This window comes from Carya illinoinensis, chromosome 6 (assembly GCF_018687715.1).
Source record: "Carya illinoinensis cultivar Pawnee chromosome 6, C.illinoinensisPawnee_v1, whole genome shotgun sequence".
NCBI classification, from domain to species: domain Eukaryota; kingdom Viridiplantae; phylum Streptophyta; class Magnoliopsida; order Fagales; family Juglandaceae; genus Carya; species Carya illinoinensis.
Genome location: NC_056757.1, coordinates 33573605 through 33592547, shown reverse-complemented (window position 1 = coordinate 33592547; position 18943 = coordinate 33573605). Strand labels below are relative to the sequence as shown.

At 38.2% G+C, this 18943-nt stretch overlaps 3 protein-coding genes across 3 annotated transcripts; all 3 read left to right on the top strand.

Moving 5' to 3' along the window:
* LOC122313031 (pollen-specific leucine-rich repeat extensin-like protein 1) lies at nt 1–2744 on the top strand. The gene has a single exon (XM_043127725.1). The coding sequence runs from the start codon at nt 50–52 to the stop codon at nt 2405–2407; it is 2358 nt and encodes a 785-aa protein (XP_042983659.1). The 5' UTR covers nt 1–49; the 3' UTR covers nt 2408–2744.
* Nucleotides 2745–6692: 3948 nt separating this feature from the next.
* Nucleotides 6693–9631, top strand: LOC122313030 (pollen-specific leucine-rich repeat extensin-like protein 3). Its single transcript, XM_043127724.1, has one exon. The coding sequence runs from the start codon at nt 6747–6749 to the stop codon at nt 9495–9497; it is 2751 nt and encodes a 916-aa protein (XP_042983658.1). The 5' UTR covers nt 6693–6746; the 3' UTR covers nt 9498–9631.
* Nucleotides 9632–10672: 1041 nt separating this feature from the next.
* Nucleotides 10673–17370, top strand: LOC122313719. The gene is made up of 9 exons (XM_043128908.1): nt 10673–11052; nt 12284–12481; nt 12799–12896; nt 14258–14345; nt 14425–14628; nt 14708–14964; nt 15724–15814; nt 15933–16149; nt 16946–17370. The coding sequence occupies exons 1-9, from the start codon at nt 10858–10860 to the stop codon at nt 17152–17154; spliced, it is 1557 nt and encodes a 518-aa protein (XP_042984842.1). The 5' UTR covers nt 10673–10857; the 3' UTR covers nt 17155–17370.
* Nucleotides 17371–18943: the final 1573 nt, after the last annotated feature.

The following is an 18943-nucleotide window of genomic DNA, read 5'->3' as shown; positions in this document are numbered from 1 at the left end:
TTCCCCCTTCCTCCTATAAGCAGCCTTGGGCCTACCAAGGTGGTAAGCGATGGCTGTACCTCTATCGAAGCAGGTCTTGGGCTGCTTTCTCTTATTTTCTTCTCTCTTTTCTTCTCTTTCAACCTTCTCTTATGCTTTGACAAACGTTGAGGCATCCTTAATTGCTCGCCGTCAGCTTTTGTCTCTACAAGAAAATGATGATGTTTTCTCTAAACTTGGCCTTGAGATCCACCATGACAAGAATTTTGCCAATCTAAGGCTCCAACAAGCTTATATTGCATTACAGGCATTGAAAAAATCTATCTATTCTGATCCTTTGAACACAACTCGTAATTGGGTTGGTACCCATGTGTGTTCTTATAATGGTGTCTTTTGTGCTCCAGCCCTTGACGATCCTAATTTGGAAGTTGTTGCCGGCATTGATCTTAACCATGCTGACATTGCTGGATACCTACCCTCTGAGTTGGGGCTCTTGACCGATGTTGCACTCTTTCACATTAACTCTAATAGGTTTTGTGGAATTATCCCCAAAACCATGTCAAGACTCAAACTTATGTTCGAGTTTGATGTTAGCAACAACCGCTTCGTTGGCACTTTCCCGACAGTCGTCCTCACATGGTCGAGCCTTAAATATCTCGATCTCAGGTTCAATAATTTTGAAGGGAAATTGCCTCCAGAACTCTTTGAAAAGGATCTCGATGCAATTTTCTTAAACAATAATCGTTTCAAGTCCAACATCCCCGACACAGTAGGTAAATCTACAGCTTCTGTTGTGAGCTTTGCAAACAACAAGTTCATTGGTTGCATTCCGCACACCATTGGCAACATGGCAAACACATTGAATGAAATTCTTTTCCTTGGCAATGACCTTGGCGGTTGCTTCCCCCCAGAAATTGGATCCCTTGGCAATGTAACGGTGTTCTCAGCTAGCTCTAACGAGTTCATTGGATTTTTGCCAAAAACATTTTCAGGGCTACAAAAGGTTGAAGAATTGGACATTTCGCATAACAGGCTAACAGGATACGTGCCCGAAAATGTTTGCAAGTTGTCTAGCTTGTCCAACTTCACTTTCTCTGACAACTACTTCAATGGAGAGGCTCAAGCATGTGTCCCATCTTCAAAGGTGCACAAGATATTAGATGACAAAAGCAACTGTTTTCCAGGCAGACCGAAGCAGAAGCCTACCAAGATATGTTTCCGAGAGGCGACTCGACCTGTAAATTGTAGCAAAATGTGTGGTAGCTCCTCTTCACATCCACAACCAAAGCCACCGGTTAGGAAACCATCACCACCGACAACTCCAAAGCCACAACCCCAACCATCTCCTTCTCCTGTAACTCCAAAGCCGCAGCCACAACCCTCTCCCTCTCCAAAAGGGCATCCTCCATCAACACCAAAACAACCATCGCCACCTAAATCTTTGAGCCCAAGTCCTAAGCCATCTCCCGCACCACCAAAACCATCTGAACCATCGCCTCCTAAATCTTCGACCCCAAGTCCCAAGCCATCTCCAACCCCGCCAAAACCATCTGACCCATCGCCGCCTAAATCTTTGACCCCTAGTCCCAAGTCATCTCCAACCCCACCAAAACCATCTGAACAATCGCCCCCTAAATCTTTGACCCCAAGTCCCAAGTCATCTCCAGCACCGCCAAAACCATCTGAACCATCGCCAAAACCTGCACCAGAACCAAATGACCCATTTGAAAGATACCCTCTTGAAAGGCTTCGCTCACCTCCCCCACCGGTTCAATCTCCACCACCACCACCCATAAACTCCCCACCTCCACCAGTTCACTCTCCTCCACCACCAGTCTACTCTCCTCCACCACCAGTCCATTCACCACCACCGCCACCCGTATACTCACCTCCACCACCAACAATTCAATCTCCTCCACCCCCAGTATACTCTCCACCACCTCCAGTTCACTCTCCTCCACCACCAGTCCATTCGCCACCACCACCACCCGTATACTCACCTCCACCACCACCACCACCAATTCAATCTCCTCCACCCCCAGTATACTCTCCGCCACCTCCAGTTCGCTCTCCTCCACCACCAGTCCATTCACCACCACCGCCACCCGTATACTCACCTCCACCACCACCACCAATTCAATCTCCTCCACCCCCAGTATACTCTCCACCACCTCCAGTTCGCTCTCCTCCACCACCAGTCCATTCACCACCGCCGCCTCCCATGTACTCACCTCCACCACCAATTTACTCCCCACCACCCCCAGTGTACTCCCCACCTCCTCCAATCCACTCTCCACCACCTCCACCAGTCCACTCTCCACCACCACCAGTGCACTCTCCTCCACCACCAACCCCAGACATCATCCTCCCGCCACACTTTGGGTTCCAGTACTCATCACCCCCTCCACCATTATTCCCGGGCTACTAACTAGCATAATATCATTAACATCTTTGCCTTCTTTTGCAATTTCCTTTATAGTTTCTGAATGCTATCTACACACACACACCCGTTGGTAAGTTAAAGGCCGAGCTTCTCATCACTTATATAATTTGAGCCTCCATTATCTTTTTATTCTCCCTCTTATTTCTTTTAGTTCCTTCTTCTCTTTCTTGTAACTCAGCGTGCTAAGTGCTTCTATGCGGATTATTGTTAGCCTGGTTTGGAACAAGTGCACAGCGCACGATGTTTCTTTTTCGTGTAAAGTTTTTCGTTTGAACCAAGTCTAGTATATATGGGGGTGGTATAAAACCGTTTTGCTGATTCAGTCATGGGCACTAATATTTTGCTATAAATATCCAGCAGTAGTTGATAATTAGTGTGTTTTAACAATAAAATCTCATAAAATCTCATATTTTTAGACCCAATTGCAAGTGCTTTAACTTACTACAACAGATAATTTTATAAACAATCCATTTGAAGCAATAGCACATGTAACTACTACTCATCTTTGAGCAACTAAAAAGCATACTAATCTCAGCATTAAAATCTAAAAAGGCCCCTTATACAAGGTTATTGCATATTATCTTTCAAATGTAAAGTAAGGGATAAAAAGGAAAATAAAAGTTCTTTCTGATCATCATGTATGAGGAAAGTCTGTTCTTCCATCCCCTTAAAAAAAAAAAATCATAAAAATCAACAGGTTTATAACTTTATATAGGCCAAAAAAAAAAGGTTCTACTCAATGTTTTCTACATGTATATAAAACGGTTAAAAATATTCTAACGCCTCAAATGCCATCTCTCTGCAACCATTAATGAAACTGCCTCAAGAGGCATGCAGTCATGACTAATTGCATCTTCCTTTGTTAACTATAATATTTATCTTGATAAAAATTCTACTCATCATTTCTACACCACACACCACATATGATTTTTTTTCTCTTATCAAATATATGGTGTATGGATGATGAGTGGAAGACTTCTTTTAGTTTAGCAATAATAAAACAATAAAAATAAATAAATAAATAATTAAGTGTGGTATGTAGTGTAAGAATGATGAGTAAAAGAACTGATCTTATTTTAATATGCAAATGACCCATCATCTGAATCAGTAAAAATAACTAGTAAGGGCCAATCTTTCCCATTGATCAAATGAAGAATAGCATCACTACATGCTATCATCGTTAATACAATTACATCATTCCAAAATACCAAAATGGCACATAGCCCTAAATTTTATAGATAATTAGAACCCTTAAAAGCTATAGATTATATATATATATATATATACGTACACTTGAAATGGACAACAAAATGGTAGTGCTAGGGAACAAGATGAATGTGTTTTTAGGAGAGAATAATATCAAATCTAGAAAGATAAAGCGACACCAACACCAGCAAACAATCTCTTATATAATCAAAATCAAGAATCAATTGGAAGTACTCATGATCATGAACTTTCATCATTATACATATATACCGTAAGTAAATTACTTTTGTATTTCTCTTTTATGTTTTTCCTACAAGTAAAGCTATTTCTCTTATGTGTGTTTATTTTATTTATTATGGTCCAAAGATGTTATTGAAACAAAAGCACACAACAATGTTACTAAAAGAAATAAGGCTTTTTGCAGCTAAAATTATTTCCAGTGACTGGTATTTTGTCGCAATAAGTCCCTAATTATTGTTGCAAAGCTTCATCTCCGACGAGTAGATGAATCACCGCAAAGAAAACCCCTCTTTTTCTAGTAAAAATTACTCAACACAAACAAAATTGCCATAAATAAGCAATTTTGCGATCAATTTTATTTGTGGCGATACACATTTTGCCGCAAAAACTCAATTTTTAACATTATAGTTCCTTTATTTCCGATGAACATTAAGTTGAGGCTAAAAACCCTTTTTGTAGACAATTTTAAAATAAATAAATAAATAGTCCCGATAAAATCAACTTAAAAAAAAAAAATAAAACTCAAAATCAATATGCCATCCATGGCGATTCAAGATGTCAGTGCTTTATTAGTTACAATTTCATTTGCGGCAAATTTAAATCACCGGAAAAAATACAAGTTTACCGCTTCTATCTTCCGCTACGGGCGCTACCCAATATTCTCTCTCTTCTTTGTGAGTTTTTTGCCGCCTATTCTCTCTCTCTCTCTCTCTCTCTCTCTCTCTCGTGCTGTGTCTTGGGTTCCTTATTTAATTCTAGCATGTTTATAGCTGATTTTAGGAAACCACACCTACAAATTTTATATTAATTTATTGTTCACCCATATGTACCCTTAACAGCACCCATTTTGGCCAAAAAAAACCATTCATGGTCTAAGTTAAGGCCAAACTCGAGTTTTAGAGATGCATTAATAGTTAAATATTACATAGTTGAATGTTTATTTGCCAACTACATGTACCTACACCTCATTGCATGTTTAGCACTAGTGCATGTTTATAGGTATCTACATTCTAGATGCATAAGTACAAGTACATAAAACTAATTTTGTGGTTTATCCCGAATGGCATCTCAGGTCCAACATAACGGTCATTGAAAGCAAAGAGTGCCAAAGACTCCTCTCTATATTGGCAAACCACTCATATTATCAAAGATATCCAGCATATCATTCGGCAACACAAGAAATAACAAATAGCAAAAATTCATCAAATTTGAAATTGATGTGCACACTCAATAACGCAATAGGCAGCAATCAATCTAAATTTTTACTACATACTTTTAAAAAATCTTCCTAAAAGCATTTTGTTTATCAATAGTGGAAATGATCCACTTTGAATCCTCATTGTACTTCAGACTTTTTTATAATACTAAGCATGTTTAATTAGGGAAAAAAACACTAATTTTGTGGTTTAGGGTTGCATCTAGATTAATGAGAGAGTTGTACTTGTGTGTTCCTATTTTACAATTGTTTTTAATTTTTAAAATACTTTTTCGGCGACATAGCTCCGCCGCAAATATCTATTTCCCATTATACTTATCCACGAATTAATCGCTGCAAATACTATTTTTCATTCTCGCGTTGTTAACCATGGTTTGGCACGCTTTTTTTCGGATTTATTCAACATGTATTACCATGACAAATATTCTGCAAATAAACAACTACAATTTTTAAAAATCTCTGTAACAAGGTTTTTTGAAAACTTTAATAGCGGCCATCCCATGACTCGTCAAATTCTCAAAAAATATTTGTTTGCAGTGATTTTCAATATTTTTCCGACGATTCAATTTCGCTGCAAAAATCTTTTTTTTTTTAGAAGTATATAATAATGATCGACCAACACGTAAGTAATGTTAGAGGCATCAATTGAAGCAAAAATAACATTAACGTACGTACATGAAACAAATAAATGTCATCCTAAATTTATGCGTTTGAAGTGTCATCTTTGGAAGATAACTTCAAACACGTTCAAATCTAACATTATGATAAAAATAAACAAGGTTAATGAAATGAAATACTGTACGTTTGAATGCAAACTAATTACATTTGAGAGTAAATGACTTCACATTAGGAGGTAAACTAATCAAATGTTCAAATATATATATATATATATATATATATTAGGGTCTAAACGTTTAATTACCTCGTATTCAATCATTATTTCATTTAAAAACGACGACGTACGAATAACGGCTAATACGGCATTTAACATTGGAATGTTATGTAATGGTAACTTAGAAACATTCAAATGTTTGTCTATGGTTGATTGTAATGTGCATAGATGTCAGAACGTACGTACGTAATTGGAAAATTTTAACCCTTTTGCTAAATGGGTTTTAGCATAACATATGCAGTCATTTTTACATATTTTTTATACACTTCATTAACGCGATAGGCTAGATCACTTTTGTTTTCAATATAAAATAAATATTTTAATTAATCACATCAATATAATATATAAAAATAATTATATGTAATACAACCCAACATTTGTTATTATTTGTATAAACAAGGCAGGCAGGCATATGCCATGCTAAAACTTGATGTCATGATTTTCGAACGATGCCAAATTGTAATCTAGTTGGTTAAAGGATGAGGGGACTTGGTCAATTGTTAGTTTTTTAGCTATGGTTATGGTGTTTGATTTAGGCACGCGCACCATAATCCCAAGTAGAAAATCTATCTTTAGAATTGCCTCCAAACTTTTGTGGGTGTCTGAAAGAGTCCCACATTTTTCGATGCTAAAACTAGATACCTATTTCCATAGCCTCTCAATGCCTTGTCAATCCACACCTCTCATCCCTCTCCATATAACAATCCTTCCCCTCTCCAACTCCCCCCTTCCTCCTATAAGCAGCCTTGGGCCTACCAAGGTGGTAAGCGATGGCTCTACCTCTATCAAAGCAGGTCTTGGGCTGCTTTATCTTTTTCTCAATTCTCCTATCTTCTCTTTCAGCATTCTCTTATGCTTTGACAGACATCGAAGCATCATTAATTGCTCGTCGTCAACTTTTGACTCTCCAAGAAAATGATGATTTTTTCCTTAAGTTTGGCTTTGAGTTTCACCATGACTCCAGTTTTGCCAACGAAAGGCTGCAAAGAGCTTACATTGCACTACAAGCATTGAAGAAGTCTATCTACTCTGATCCTTTAAACACAACTCGTAATTGGGTTGGTACCGATGTGTGTTCTTATACTGGCGTCTTTTGCGCTCCAGCCCTTGATGACCCCAAATTGGAGGTTGTTGGTGGCATCGACCTTAATCATGCTGACATTGCCGGATACCTACCGCATGAGTTAGGGCTCTTGACGGATGTTGCACTCTTTCACATTAACTCTAACAGGTTTTGTGGAATTATCCCCAAAACTATGTCAAGGCTCAAACTTATGTTTGAGTTTGATGTAAGTAACAATCGCTTCGTTGGCTCTTTCCCAACAGTTGTCCTCACATGGCCAAGCCTTAAATATCTCGATCTCAGGTTCAATAATTTTGAAGGGAAATTACCTCCAGAAATCTTTGAAAAGGATCACGATGCGATTTTCTTAAACAACAACCGTTTCGAGTCCAACATCCCCGACACAGTAGGTAAATCTACAGCTTCTGTTGTGAGCTTTGCAAACAACAAGTTCACTGGTTGCATTCCGCACACCATTGGCAACATGGCAAATACATTGAATGAGATTCTTTTCCTGGGCAATAGCCTTGGCGGTTGCTTCCCCCCAGAAATTGGATCCCTAGGCAATGTAACGGTGTTCTCAGCTAGCTCAAATGGGTTCATTGGGTTCTTGCCAAAGACCTTTTCAGGGCTACACAAGGTTGAGGAATTGGACATTTCACATAACAAGCTAACGGGATTTGTGCCCGAGAATGTTTGCAAGTTGCCCAGCTTGTCCAACTTCACTTTTTCTTATAACTACTTCAATGGGGAGGCTCAAGACTGTGTTCCTTCTTCGAGAGTGCACAAGATTTTGGAGGACAAGAGCAATTGTTTTCCTAGTAGACCAAAGCAGAAATCTAACAAGATATGTTTCAGAGAGGCGACTCGACCTGTGGATTGTAGCAAGCATTGTGGCGGCAGCTCCTCTTCATATCCACAACTGAGGCCACCGACTAAGAAAACACCACCACCTTCAACTCCAAATCAACAACCCCAACCATCTCCTTCTCCTTCACCTCCGGAGCAGCAACCTCAACCATCTCCTCCAATTGGGCATCCTCCATCAACACCAGAACAGCCATCACCGCCTAAATCTTCAAACCCAAGTCCTAACCCATCTCCAATACCGCCAGAACCATATGACCCATTGCCTCCTATGACCCCAACCCCTGAGTCATCTCCAACACCACCAAAACCATCTGACCCATCACCGCCTAAATCTCCTACCCCATCTCCTGAGTCATCTCCAATACCACCAAAACCATCTGATCCATCACCGCCTAAATCTTCTACCCCATCTCCTGAGTCATCTCCAACACCACCAAAATCATCTGACTCATCGCCACCTAAATCTTCAACCCCATCTCCTGAGTCATCTCCAACACCACCAAAATCATCTGAACCATCGCCACCTAAATCTTCAACCCCAACTCCGGAGTCATCTCCAACACCACCAAAATCATTTGAACCATCACCACCTAAATCTTCGATCCCATCTCCTGAGTTATCTCCACCATCGCCAGCACCTAGTCCAGATGATCCATCTGGTAATTCACCTTTTAATAACTTTCGTTCACCTCCCCCACCCGTTCAATCTCCACCACCATCCCCTGTATACTCCCCACCACCACCAGTTCACTCTCCCCCACCACCAGTTCATTCACCACCACCACCCGTGTACTCCCCTCCCCCACCACCACCAGTTCACTCTCCACCACCACCACTAGTTCATTCACCACCACCACCTGTGTACTCCCCTCCCCCACCACCACCAGTTCACTCTCCACCACCACCAGTTCATTCACCACCACCACCCGTGTACTCCCCTCCCCCACCACCACCAATTCATTCACCACCACCACCCGTGTACTCCCCTCCCCCACCACCACCAGTTCACTCTCCACCACCTCCAGTATACTCCCCACCACCTCCAGTCCACTCTCCTCCACCTCCAATCCACTCTCCACCACCTCCAGTATACTCCCCACCACCTCCTATGTACTCTCCACCACCTCCAGTGCACTCTCCTCCACCTCCAATCCACTCTCCTCCACCACCAGTCCATTCACCTCCTCCACCACCCATGTACTCACCTCCCCCACCACCAATTCACTCTCCGCCACCCCCAATATACTCCCCACCACCTCCAGTTCGTTCTCCTCCACCACCAGTCCACTCTCCCCCACCTCCACCAGTCCACTCTCCTCCACCACCACCACCACCAACAGACTCTCATCCACCCCCAGTACACTCCCCAACGCCACGAACTGCTTCTCCTCCTCCTGCTCATGTATCTTCTCCACCACCACCAACAGACTCTCATCCACCCCCGGTACACTCCCCAACGCCACAAACTGCTCCTCCTCCTCCTGCTCATGTATCTTCTCCACCACCACCAACACCGGACATTGTCCTCCCACCACATTTCGGGTTCCAATACTCATCACCCCCTCCACCTTTATTCCCTGGATATTGAATAGCATATTATCATAATTAACATCTTTGCCTTGTTTTTCAATTTCCTTTATAGTTTCAGATTGTTATGTACACACTCGTGTGTAAGATGAGGTCAAGCTTTTTATCACTTAATAGTATTTTGAGCTTCCGCTACCTTTCTCTTCTGTCTCTCTTGATTTCATTTAGTTCCTTTTTTAATTCTTTTTAATTTTTAGCGCGTATAATCTAGTATTTATGATGAGTTTCTGTAGTTTACCATTCAATTCTATTGATTCCAAATAATCCGATTATGTAAATACAATCAACCAATTAAGTGCATGCATGCATGCATGTAATTATCATATTAGCGTACGAATAGGTAAATCTCAAACATTTGAGCTATTATTTGCCTTGGTGATGGCTTAAAATACTTGTTAGTCGAGATCATGACCTTAATCTAGCTGCCGTGTCAAATGTTTGATTCCTTGATTTTATCAAATTTTAGATCTATTTGTTTTTTTTAAATTGATAAATAATGTCGATACGACCAAGTGATAAACCAATTAAGAATATGAATGTTGTATGGTACTAGTTCAACACGTGTTCTATCTCTAAAACATATATGTTTCGCACGTAATGTTATGCATGCTCTATCTCTAAAACATATACTCTTATATTTCTCCCAACTTCAAAATACGAAAAGCACGTCACTAAAATCCTTTTTCCTTCACAATCTCAACATATTTTCACTTCTTTCATTAAAATAACACAAAATTAAATAATTCACATAACATTTAAAAAGAAAAAACCTAATTGGGGTGGCCACGCAATCGGCCACCCACGAAGTGGTTCTCACAAATCATCTATTGGACAATCTATTGCAGGCCGCCTACAACGGTTGCGGCGGCCACACATCTCCGTGGGAGTGCCCATGTGACATCTTGAATATATTCATCTATCTTTTAAAAAAATAAAATAAAATAAAATATTTTTGTTTGGAGATTCAAATCTTAAACATTTATTTTGAGACGAGGAATAAATGTATAATCAAACGGCAAGACCATATATATGATGGTGTACTAAATATCCTCTCTGTGTAATATTATCAAAATTTTCCCGAGAGGTTTATTAAAGCGAACTGCTCGACCTAACAAAAGGTCAACATCGCCTTAACAGTCCTTCTTCATATTAATTTCTTCACGAAAATAGGCAGACGGCATCGTTTCTGTGACGTGAAGGTAACGTCGAGCCGAACCATATCGCAAGGTGCAGGATTCATTCTCCTACGAGAAAAATTCCCAAATTGATACCCCCCAAAGTTCCAACACAGCTTCCATCTTCTTTAGAAACAGCAAGATCTCCGTTCAGTTTGTTTATCTTTGGGGTCTCTACGAATTGAAATGGAGGAAGAGAACAAAGAGTCGGTGAAGGATGAGACGGAGACGGAGAAAGAACCACTAAAAGCGAAAGCGGCAAATGAAGCAAAACCAGAGCCAAAATCCGGTGGCGGAGGCGGTGGATGGGGCGGTTGGGGGTTCTCTCCTCTCTCCGTTCTCTCAGATCTCCAAAAAGCCGCCGAAGAAATATCTCGCAATGTGCGCATTCTTCTTTCTATTTTCCTTTTGCTCTTTTTTTTTTTTTTTTAATTTAAATGATAGGTGAACTCCCTTCTTAACTGTTTCCATTTTTGAAAGCTGGGGTTGGTTGGATGAATCGTTGAATAAACAGATCCAATTTTCTTTGTTTGTTTTTTATCAATCCGATTAGATTGCTCTAGGTGTTGTGGAGGTTAATGCCATGACGGATTTCGATTAATCTAACTGAACTTTGGGGGTTTTAATTTTATTAGTGAAGCACGTTTGCAGATGTCGGTGCTTATGGCAGTTGGCGAGAAATGATGGTGATGATTCCTTAATTTGGATTTGCTAATTGACTTCGTTGGAGGAGATTGGAACGTCCTTATGATCGAAATTTGTAATTATATGTTGATAATCTAAGTAGCTAATGAGGTTAATGCAAATGACAGTTGCTCCATAGACATAGGTGGAAGTTGCGATTGTGGTTTAAAAACCCAAGGGAGTGTGTGACAAGGAGTAAGTTCCCTGGCTTTACTTGACAGGACATTTTAGTCCATGTCGCTATTCCTGCATCCAGAGTGAATATTTCGATATGCATATCTAGATTGATGTGGGCTTTAGCTTCTATAGCAATGCTTCCAACGGGTTCACTTGAGAGAGGAAGAGTCTCTGCCTTACTTTTAAAATCTCTTTTCTGGAAACTTGCTGGAAATAACTCAAGCTCGCAGTCCAGATATCTTACATTTAGTTAGCTATATAGGTTTTTCAGTATGTTATTTTTGTTTCTGCTCGGTTAGCAGTAGTTTCAAGTTAGTTGAGTAGTTAGCCTCAACTTTATTAATGAGAAAAGTAGGTAATCTAGCTGGAAATGTCGCTTATATAAATCTCAATATGCTGTATAGATCACATTATTTTGATTAGAACTGAATCCTCCATTCCAATTGCTCTCTTGATTCCTTTGTTTACATTTCTGACAAAACTCAGCCAACCGAGTACTCTTGTTTACTTGCTTAGACAAGTTTCCCAGATTGTTTAAAAGTATAACTTCTTCAAGCTATATGCATTCATAAGTGTTATTTCTCATTCTTTCATTTCCCGATCCAGTATTCTTCTGTTCAGTGTCCTTGTTAAGGGTTGTCAAAGTGTCGCTTGTTCAAACATTGCACTTATTGATGCTATATTCTGCATGCTGCATTTTTTTTTAGAGTATTTGTAGTTTTGTCGATCAGTGCCTTGTGGATGGATGCAGGCTGCCACAGTTGCTCAGACAGCGGCAAAAAGCATCTCGGACATTCAGGACCCTGATGAGGTTTCAGAATCTTCTAAGGACGAAGGAGAGGTAGAAGACTCTGCAAATGAAAAGGAAAGTGAAGATGAAGTAGACAAGCTTCGGAAGTCTGCTTTGGATAAATTGGAGAAAGCTAGTGAGGAGTCATTCTTTGGCCAGGTAGGTCGGACATAAAGGTTTTTTGTTTTGGTTCCATTGACTGAATGTTGTTTGAACCTATAATTGGGGTTAATATGGCTTCCACATTTTTCCCTCTACCTGTATGCACATGTGAAGAATTAGTATCACTAGACATTGCTAGCTACCTTGAATTATACTTGAAACTATGCCAAAGCAATTGATTAATTTAGTTACACTGTTTCACCAGATGTGTATGTATTGCAATTCATGTATTTATAATTTAAATATTTTCTTTGCTTCATTAAGCGCAGATTATTTGAGTTTTTTTTTTTTTTTTCTTCTTCTTCTTCTTGCAGGGTTTGAAGGTTCTTGATAATTCTGTGGAAAATTTGGCCTCTGGAGCGTGGAATGCTCTAGGTAGTGCATGGAGAGGGGGTACAGATTTGGTTCAGAAGTATGTTCCATTTAAGTTGAATCAATAGATAATTTAACAATTGATCAATTATTGTTTTTTTAGTTAAATGCAATGACAGATCATTTTGCAAGCACAAGAGTGCAATCTGGTTATGGTACGGATTATAGTTTTATATGATAACAAATTATGGTATGGATTATAATTTGTAGTTAAAATGTATGTGTTTTAGCCAGAATGTGGTTTCAGTTCCTTCATAGGTTAAATGTTTGATTTCTGTTTTTAGTTTACAACCAGGGTTGGGGCCAGAAATTAATGAAAATGGTTATATATATCTTTGAATAATATAAGCAACATGAGATGTTCCCTTTTTAACTTCAATGTCTGTAAAATAAATTTTATTCTAAAAAATTGTATAAATAATAAGCTTTGGGGACGTAAAGATATGCAAAACTGTTTGGGCATTATCAAAATTTATGCATTGGTAGAATGATATTTCTCTATTTACCCAGCCGTGGGTAGCTTAAGTGGTAAAGGCGAACTTGTGTGCATGAGCCCCATGTCACAAGTTCGATTACCCCAAGATCAAACTGCTATTTAAGTGGGAGGCCATGGCTGTGGGTTGCTGTTTTAGTCTCTCCAGGGGTTAGGTTGCATGGGTGAGTCCTAAGGGCTCTGCTGTGGGGCAGTTCCCCTGTCATAAAAAAAGAAGAAGAAGATATTTCTCTAGTTCATGATGTTTGAAATTCATCATATATGTGGTCAGGATAATAGCCAATATCTGGGTCACAAAATATGGATGTGTATTGGGTGTTTGGTGTTATGCTAGATGTATATGGAAAAGAAAACATTGGGTATTGGGGGAAACATGAATCAGCAGTCACTTTTATGTTGAAAAGAAGCTTAGTAGTTTTGTATCCCATGGTTCTATGACCTTTTAGATAACCTTTTCATGGTCATATTTGGTATTGTTCCTTCTTTATTGTGATACCCCAATTTTATAGAAGGCTATTTAATGAAATTCCACGTTGCTTGAGAGGAAGAAGTTTTTGCAGTGTATAATGATTCAAAGGGACTCCAAATGTAATATTAACTAAAATGATTTTGAGTACAAGTGTAGATGTGGCTTGAACTTTTCCCTGAGTTTGTACAAATGGTATTAGGGTCAGTTTCAAAGTTTGAGATGAGAAACACCCCCCCCCCCTCTCTCTCTCTCCTGGCCCCAAAAAAAAAAAAAAAAGTAGAGGGAAAAGAAAGACCCTTTGACTTTAAGGTTTTTCATTTTGCACTTTCTTTTTTCAGCTCTGAAATCATTACACTGAATGTGACAGTCTCTTCCCATTATTCCCACCACAACCTACTTCATTTGATCATTGAATGTGATTTATGCTTATGTTTTTCAGGATTGAGCATTCTGCTGTGAACCTTGCAGAATCTATTCAGCATGGTAGTTTACCAGCAGCCGGATCTGTTGCACCTTCCATATTAGAGGTTTACATGATTTATGACCTGTGTTATCTTGCTTATCACTGTTTTCTGATTGCTTATTTCCCCCATCTTCAATTTACAGAGTGGTAAAGCTTTTACGGCAAAGGGAATGCAAGTGCTTGAACTCGTAGGAAAGGAGACTATGGATCTACTGATTACAGAAACTGGTATTGAAGTTGAGAAGAATTCTAAATTAGCTGAACAACAAATTAGTGAGGATCAGTTGTATGAGGAAGTGACATTTGATCGGTGCTTCTATATATATGGGGGTCCAGAACATTTGGAGGTCGCACCTTATCTTTGAAGTTAGATTTTTGTAGTTAATACAATAGTATTATGAAATTGTTTTACTGTAATACTAACAGGAGCTGGAGGCATTGTCCAATCATCATGCCCTATTATTTAACCGAAGAAAAGGAAAATTATCATCAGAACAGAAATCTGTCATGGATGGAAAGCTAAAACAGGTCCAACAAATTTTCAGTTTGAGTACTGAAATGGATGGAAGTGGTGTAGAGACAGACAAAGGTAAAAAAATAGAGACTGGGGATGAGGGAACTGGTGATGAGATGAAGAATTTACACAACTCAAGTGTCAGCAAGGCTGCTGATATGGCTGCGGGGTATATTTCTTTAGAAATTTTCATTTACTTAGATTATTATGGGTGTTGTACATGCTGCTCTGCACTTGGTGTGTTAGTTGTCTTGCTTCAGCTTGTGCTTATAGTTGTTTCCCTCTCATTATCTACTTTCCAAATCTCTCTGGCTGATATGATTGCACGTGGTAGTAAATGTTGCCTTATTCAATCCTTTAGGTCTCTTGTTTATTGTTTATAGACTTCTTTTTTTTTTTTTTAAGTTTTACATTTTCTGTAAACCTAGAGCATGGTCAAACTATACGGTATAACTGTTGTAAATCTGGCTGCTTTTACATGTCTGAATGACTTTTTGTGGGTTGCATTTTTGTAAAATCCAACTTTTGAAAATTTGATCACTACATGCCAATTACACTCGTGTATTAAGGTAATTGGAATTGAAGGTATCCCATCCATATGAAATGCAGAATTGAAGTTTTATTCAAAAGAATATGAGTCAATATCATATTAATTTGATGTTTGGTGTAGTTGTACACATAGGTTAAACATTCAGTTAAAGTGTGGGATAGGTGAAAGGTGAATCCTTGAGAAGTTAGACATGGTGCAAGAATAGCTAGTTTAACACTACTAATATTCAGTCTCGTGTCTTGTATTAGTAGACTGTAGTGTGTGAGGCTTTTTGTTCATTAATTTTGGTGATATTGACTGGGTTGATGTCAATGAAAGATTGAGAGTCATAATGATCTCCTTAAGCACCTTTTACACTGCAATTATCACATTCTGCAGGTTCACAAGTGCTTTAGCAGGGTTGGCCATTAATGATATGATTCAAAGGACTACTGGCAGGCTGGAGTCTCTTCATTCAGAGGGAGTTCATGTACGGAGATAGTGATGATGTTATTGGGGACATCCGAACTAAACATTTTCATTGTTGATATGACTTCATAATATTAAGTCGGTAACTAAACATTGAGATCATTATATATGTTTTGCAGAGGCTCTCAGAAATGTGCTGTTTTGCGGTGTCTCAATTGTTGATGCTTGGTAAATCCATCATAACTAATGCTAACAAAGTTGAGGATGAAGATGCTGATAAGAATATTGCTAATATTGAGTGGCCTGAGGATTCTGTTGAAAAAGCTAAGATAATCAGAGCAAAGGCACAGTCAATGACAGGATATGTGGAGGCTGTTTCCAACAGCTTTATTACAGGTTGGTTGTCTAGCACTCCATCCCAGCAACTGCACCTTATATTTATCATGTATATAATATATATATATATATATATATATATATTGTGTGGAGATTAAATGAAGCTTTTTCTTTAATACAATTTCCTGGTTGGAAAAAAAATCAGCTTAATCGTTTACCATTTATTATCTAATTTGTTACTTCATATGATGATGGGAATAGATGAGAGTACATAACTCTGTTTCCAATAAAATTAAAAATGATTTCAAAGGGCCTTAAATTATGTGCAGAAGTACCAATATCTTCCAAGCAAAACTATTAAATGCTAAAAAAATATTATTAAGAAATTCATGGTCTGAACAACAAATATAATTAACAATGAAGTTGTGGTTCTAGATTGTTATGGCATTATGAATTTTGAGACTGATATGTACTTTGACATAAATAATGTTTTTATTAATATTTGGGAAAAATATATTTTTTACTCCCAAAACTACTGCCATTTTTTTTCTAATTTGCAACTCAAATTGCCAAAACTATCAATTTACACAGTAAACTACCACTTTTAGCAATTTGCACCTGTAAAGTACAGCTTCCTGCAATCAAGATTAGCCTTTATGTTCATATTTTTGTTTGAAAACTAGTGATGTGCGGTAATGAAATGGCAACTGAGTCGTTGGGAATGTACATTCCTGCAAACCACAAAGCAAACTCTCTCTCTCTCTCTCTCTCTCACAGATGGAACATTAGTATAGTCGAAGTGAGTTTTTAGTGCTTTGAATATTTTTTGACAGTTGAATTTTATTTCATTGGTCAGGCATCTCTGATGTAGCTGAAGCTTATGCAGCAGCCATAAAGGGTGCCACCGCCGAGTCCCATGATGTTCTTCCACAGACTTCAATCCAGGAAAAAGCCAATGCCTTCTCTGAACATCTGCGTGCAGATCAGACCACAGCAGTGTGCAAAATCCAGGATGGGCTCGAATACTTATCTCATGTAGTCCTTTCAACCTCTGTGCCGTCTTGAAAAACTTTGATTCCTCCGTGACATGCCATTATTCGTTTTATTAGTTCTATATGTAAATAGTTGCAATTTAGAGTGGGTTTGACCCGCAATTTCATTTGAAAGTTTATGATAGGACATTGGAATTACACTCATCCAAGAATAGGAGATGTTATTTTCTGTATCTCCGCCAGTCTTCTGTGGCTCTTAAATGCTGAACTGAACATTATATTTTCTTCATGTTCTTTGTCTTGCTTTGGGTATCTTTCTTATAAAAATTAGGCTTTGCCCAAGCTGTAGGTGACTTCAGGACCAGGATAGAGAGAAGATTGCTCTGACGGGTCAATGTTAGTTTGGCTAATGCTTGGAATGTTTTGCTTGGATCCTTGACTGCTCGGGAGCCCTGTTGATTTATTTACTACCTACACCTCCAATAAGGACTATCTGAAAGGAAAATGCTATTTTGCTGCCCAGGCGGTACCGCTCAAGTGTACCGCTCGGGAAAAAAATATTTTTTTTAATTTTTTTTTTTTACTTAGTAATTAAGAAAGTGATTTTAAATATATTGGTGTATTTTTTTTTATTTTTTTACTTAATAATTAAGAAAGTGATTAAAAAATTGTGAAAAGAAAATTGAAAAAAAAAAAAAAATTTTACACTGAGCGGTAAGCCCAGCGGTAAAGGTGGGGGCGGCAGAGTAGCCCCACCCTTATCTGAAATGGCCTAAAACTCGAAATGCCAGATTAATTGCATCATGAGTCCCATGATGTTTAGTCATAGATACCCAAGAACAAAACATCCTTTCATTCATTTTTGTAAAAATTTATTGCATTTTCTATCCCATAATGTGAACTAATGTTCACAAGACAGATAGATCCATCATAAACATTAATTTGATCATCTGAACTCTACTGCCTCAAGTAGTTCAAGGAATTCCCCAAAAAGGAATGCGAGCCACCTCAATCAATGCATTGTGGCCTCGGTTTCAATTCCAATCCCCTGAACAGCCTGTAAAGATTACACCCAACAGGGCCACAAGATATGGACATTGGAATTTAAAAGAAGAAAAAAACACTTTTGGGACAACATGCAAAGATGTTGCCCACTGAAGTTTATATTAAACTTATGAAGGAAAGATGATATTGATTTTGGGACCACACAATATGCCAATTTTGAACATTTGAGAGAGAGAGAGAGAGAGAGAGAGAGAGAGGACAATAAAGATCAAAGAAGTCTAGAGAGATTTAGTCTAGAGAGGTTTAGATAATGAGTTGAGATGAAAGTTAAAAGTCGAAAAAAATATTGTTAGAATTTTTTTTAATGTTATTATTGTTTAATTTGAAAATTTTGAATTGTTTATTATATTTTTTATGAAAATTTGAAAAAAATTATAATGAATACATGAAATGAAATGTTTTTTATATTCAAACTTAGCTTTAATAATGGCAGCTAACACTAATCTTGATAATTTTTGAAAGTAGTCCTAGTGGCCATAACTTTGGCTTTGTTCATCAATTAATGGCAAAATCATTTTCATTACATGTTACTTAATTAAAAAAAATTATCCAAAATAGACAAATAAAAGTTGTAATCCATGATAGTTCCATATTTCTCTTGCTATTATACAAAGAGAAATGATTTGTGCAGTCGGCAAATACAGTCGGCGTGCAGTCGCTTTGAAAAAAATAAATTAATACGAGATCTATATGAAAAAAAAAATTTATTTTTATAATTTTTTTTATTCATTCTGTACAACCATGAAAAAAAAATATTTTTATAATTTTTATTTATTTATTCCGTACAGCCGACTGAG

Excerpts from the sequence above, each read along its gene's own strand:
- LOC122313031 (XM_043127725.1), top strand. The coding sequence starts at position 50 with ATGGCTGTACCTCTATCGAAGCAGGTCTTGGGCTGCTTTCTCTTATTT.
- LOC122313030 (XM_043127724.1), top strand. The coding sequence starts at position 6,747 with ATGGCTCTACCTCTATCAAAGCAGGTCTTGGGCTGCTTTATCTTTTTC.
- LOC122313719 (XM_043128908.1), top strand. The coding sequence starts at position 10,858 with ATGGAGGAAGAGAACAAAGAGTCGGTGAAGGATGAGACGGAGACGGAG. Across the intron at positions 12,482-12,798 it reads AGGAGTCATTCTTTGGCCAG|GGTTTGAAGGTTCTTGATAA; the intron begins GTAGGTCGGACA and ends TTCTTCTTGCAG. Across the intron at positions 15,815-15,932 it reads TTCATTCAGAGGGAGTTCAT|AGGCTCTCAGAAATGTGCTG; the intron begins GTACGGAGATAG and ends TATGTTTTGCAG.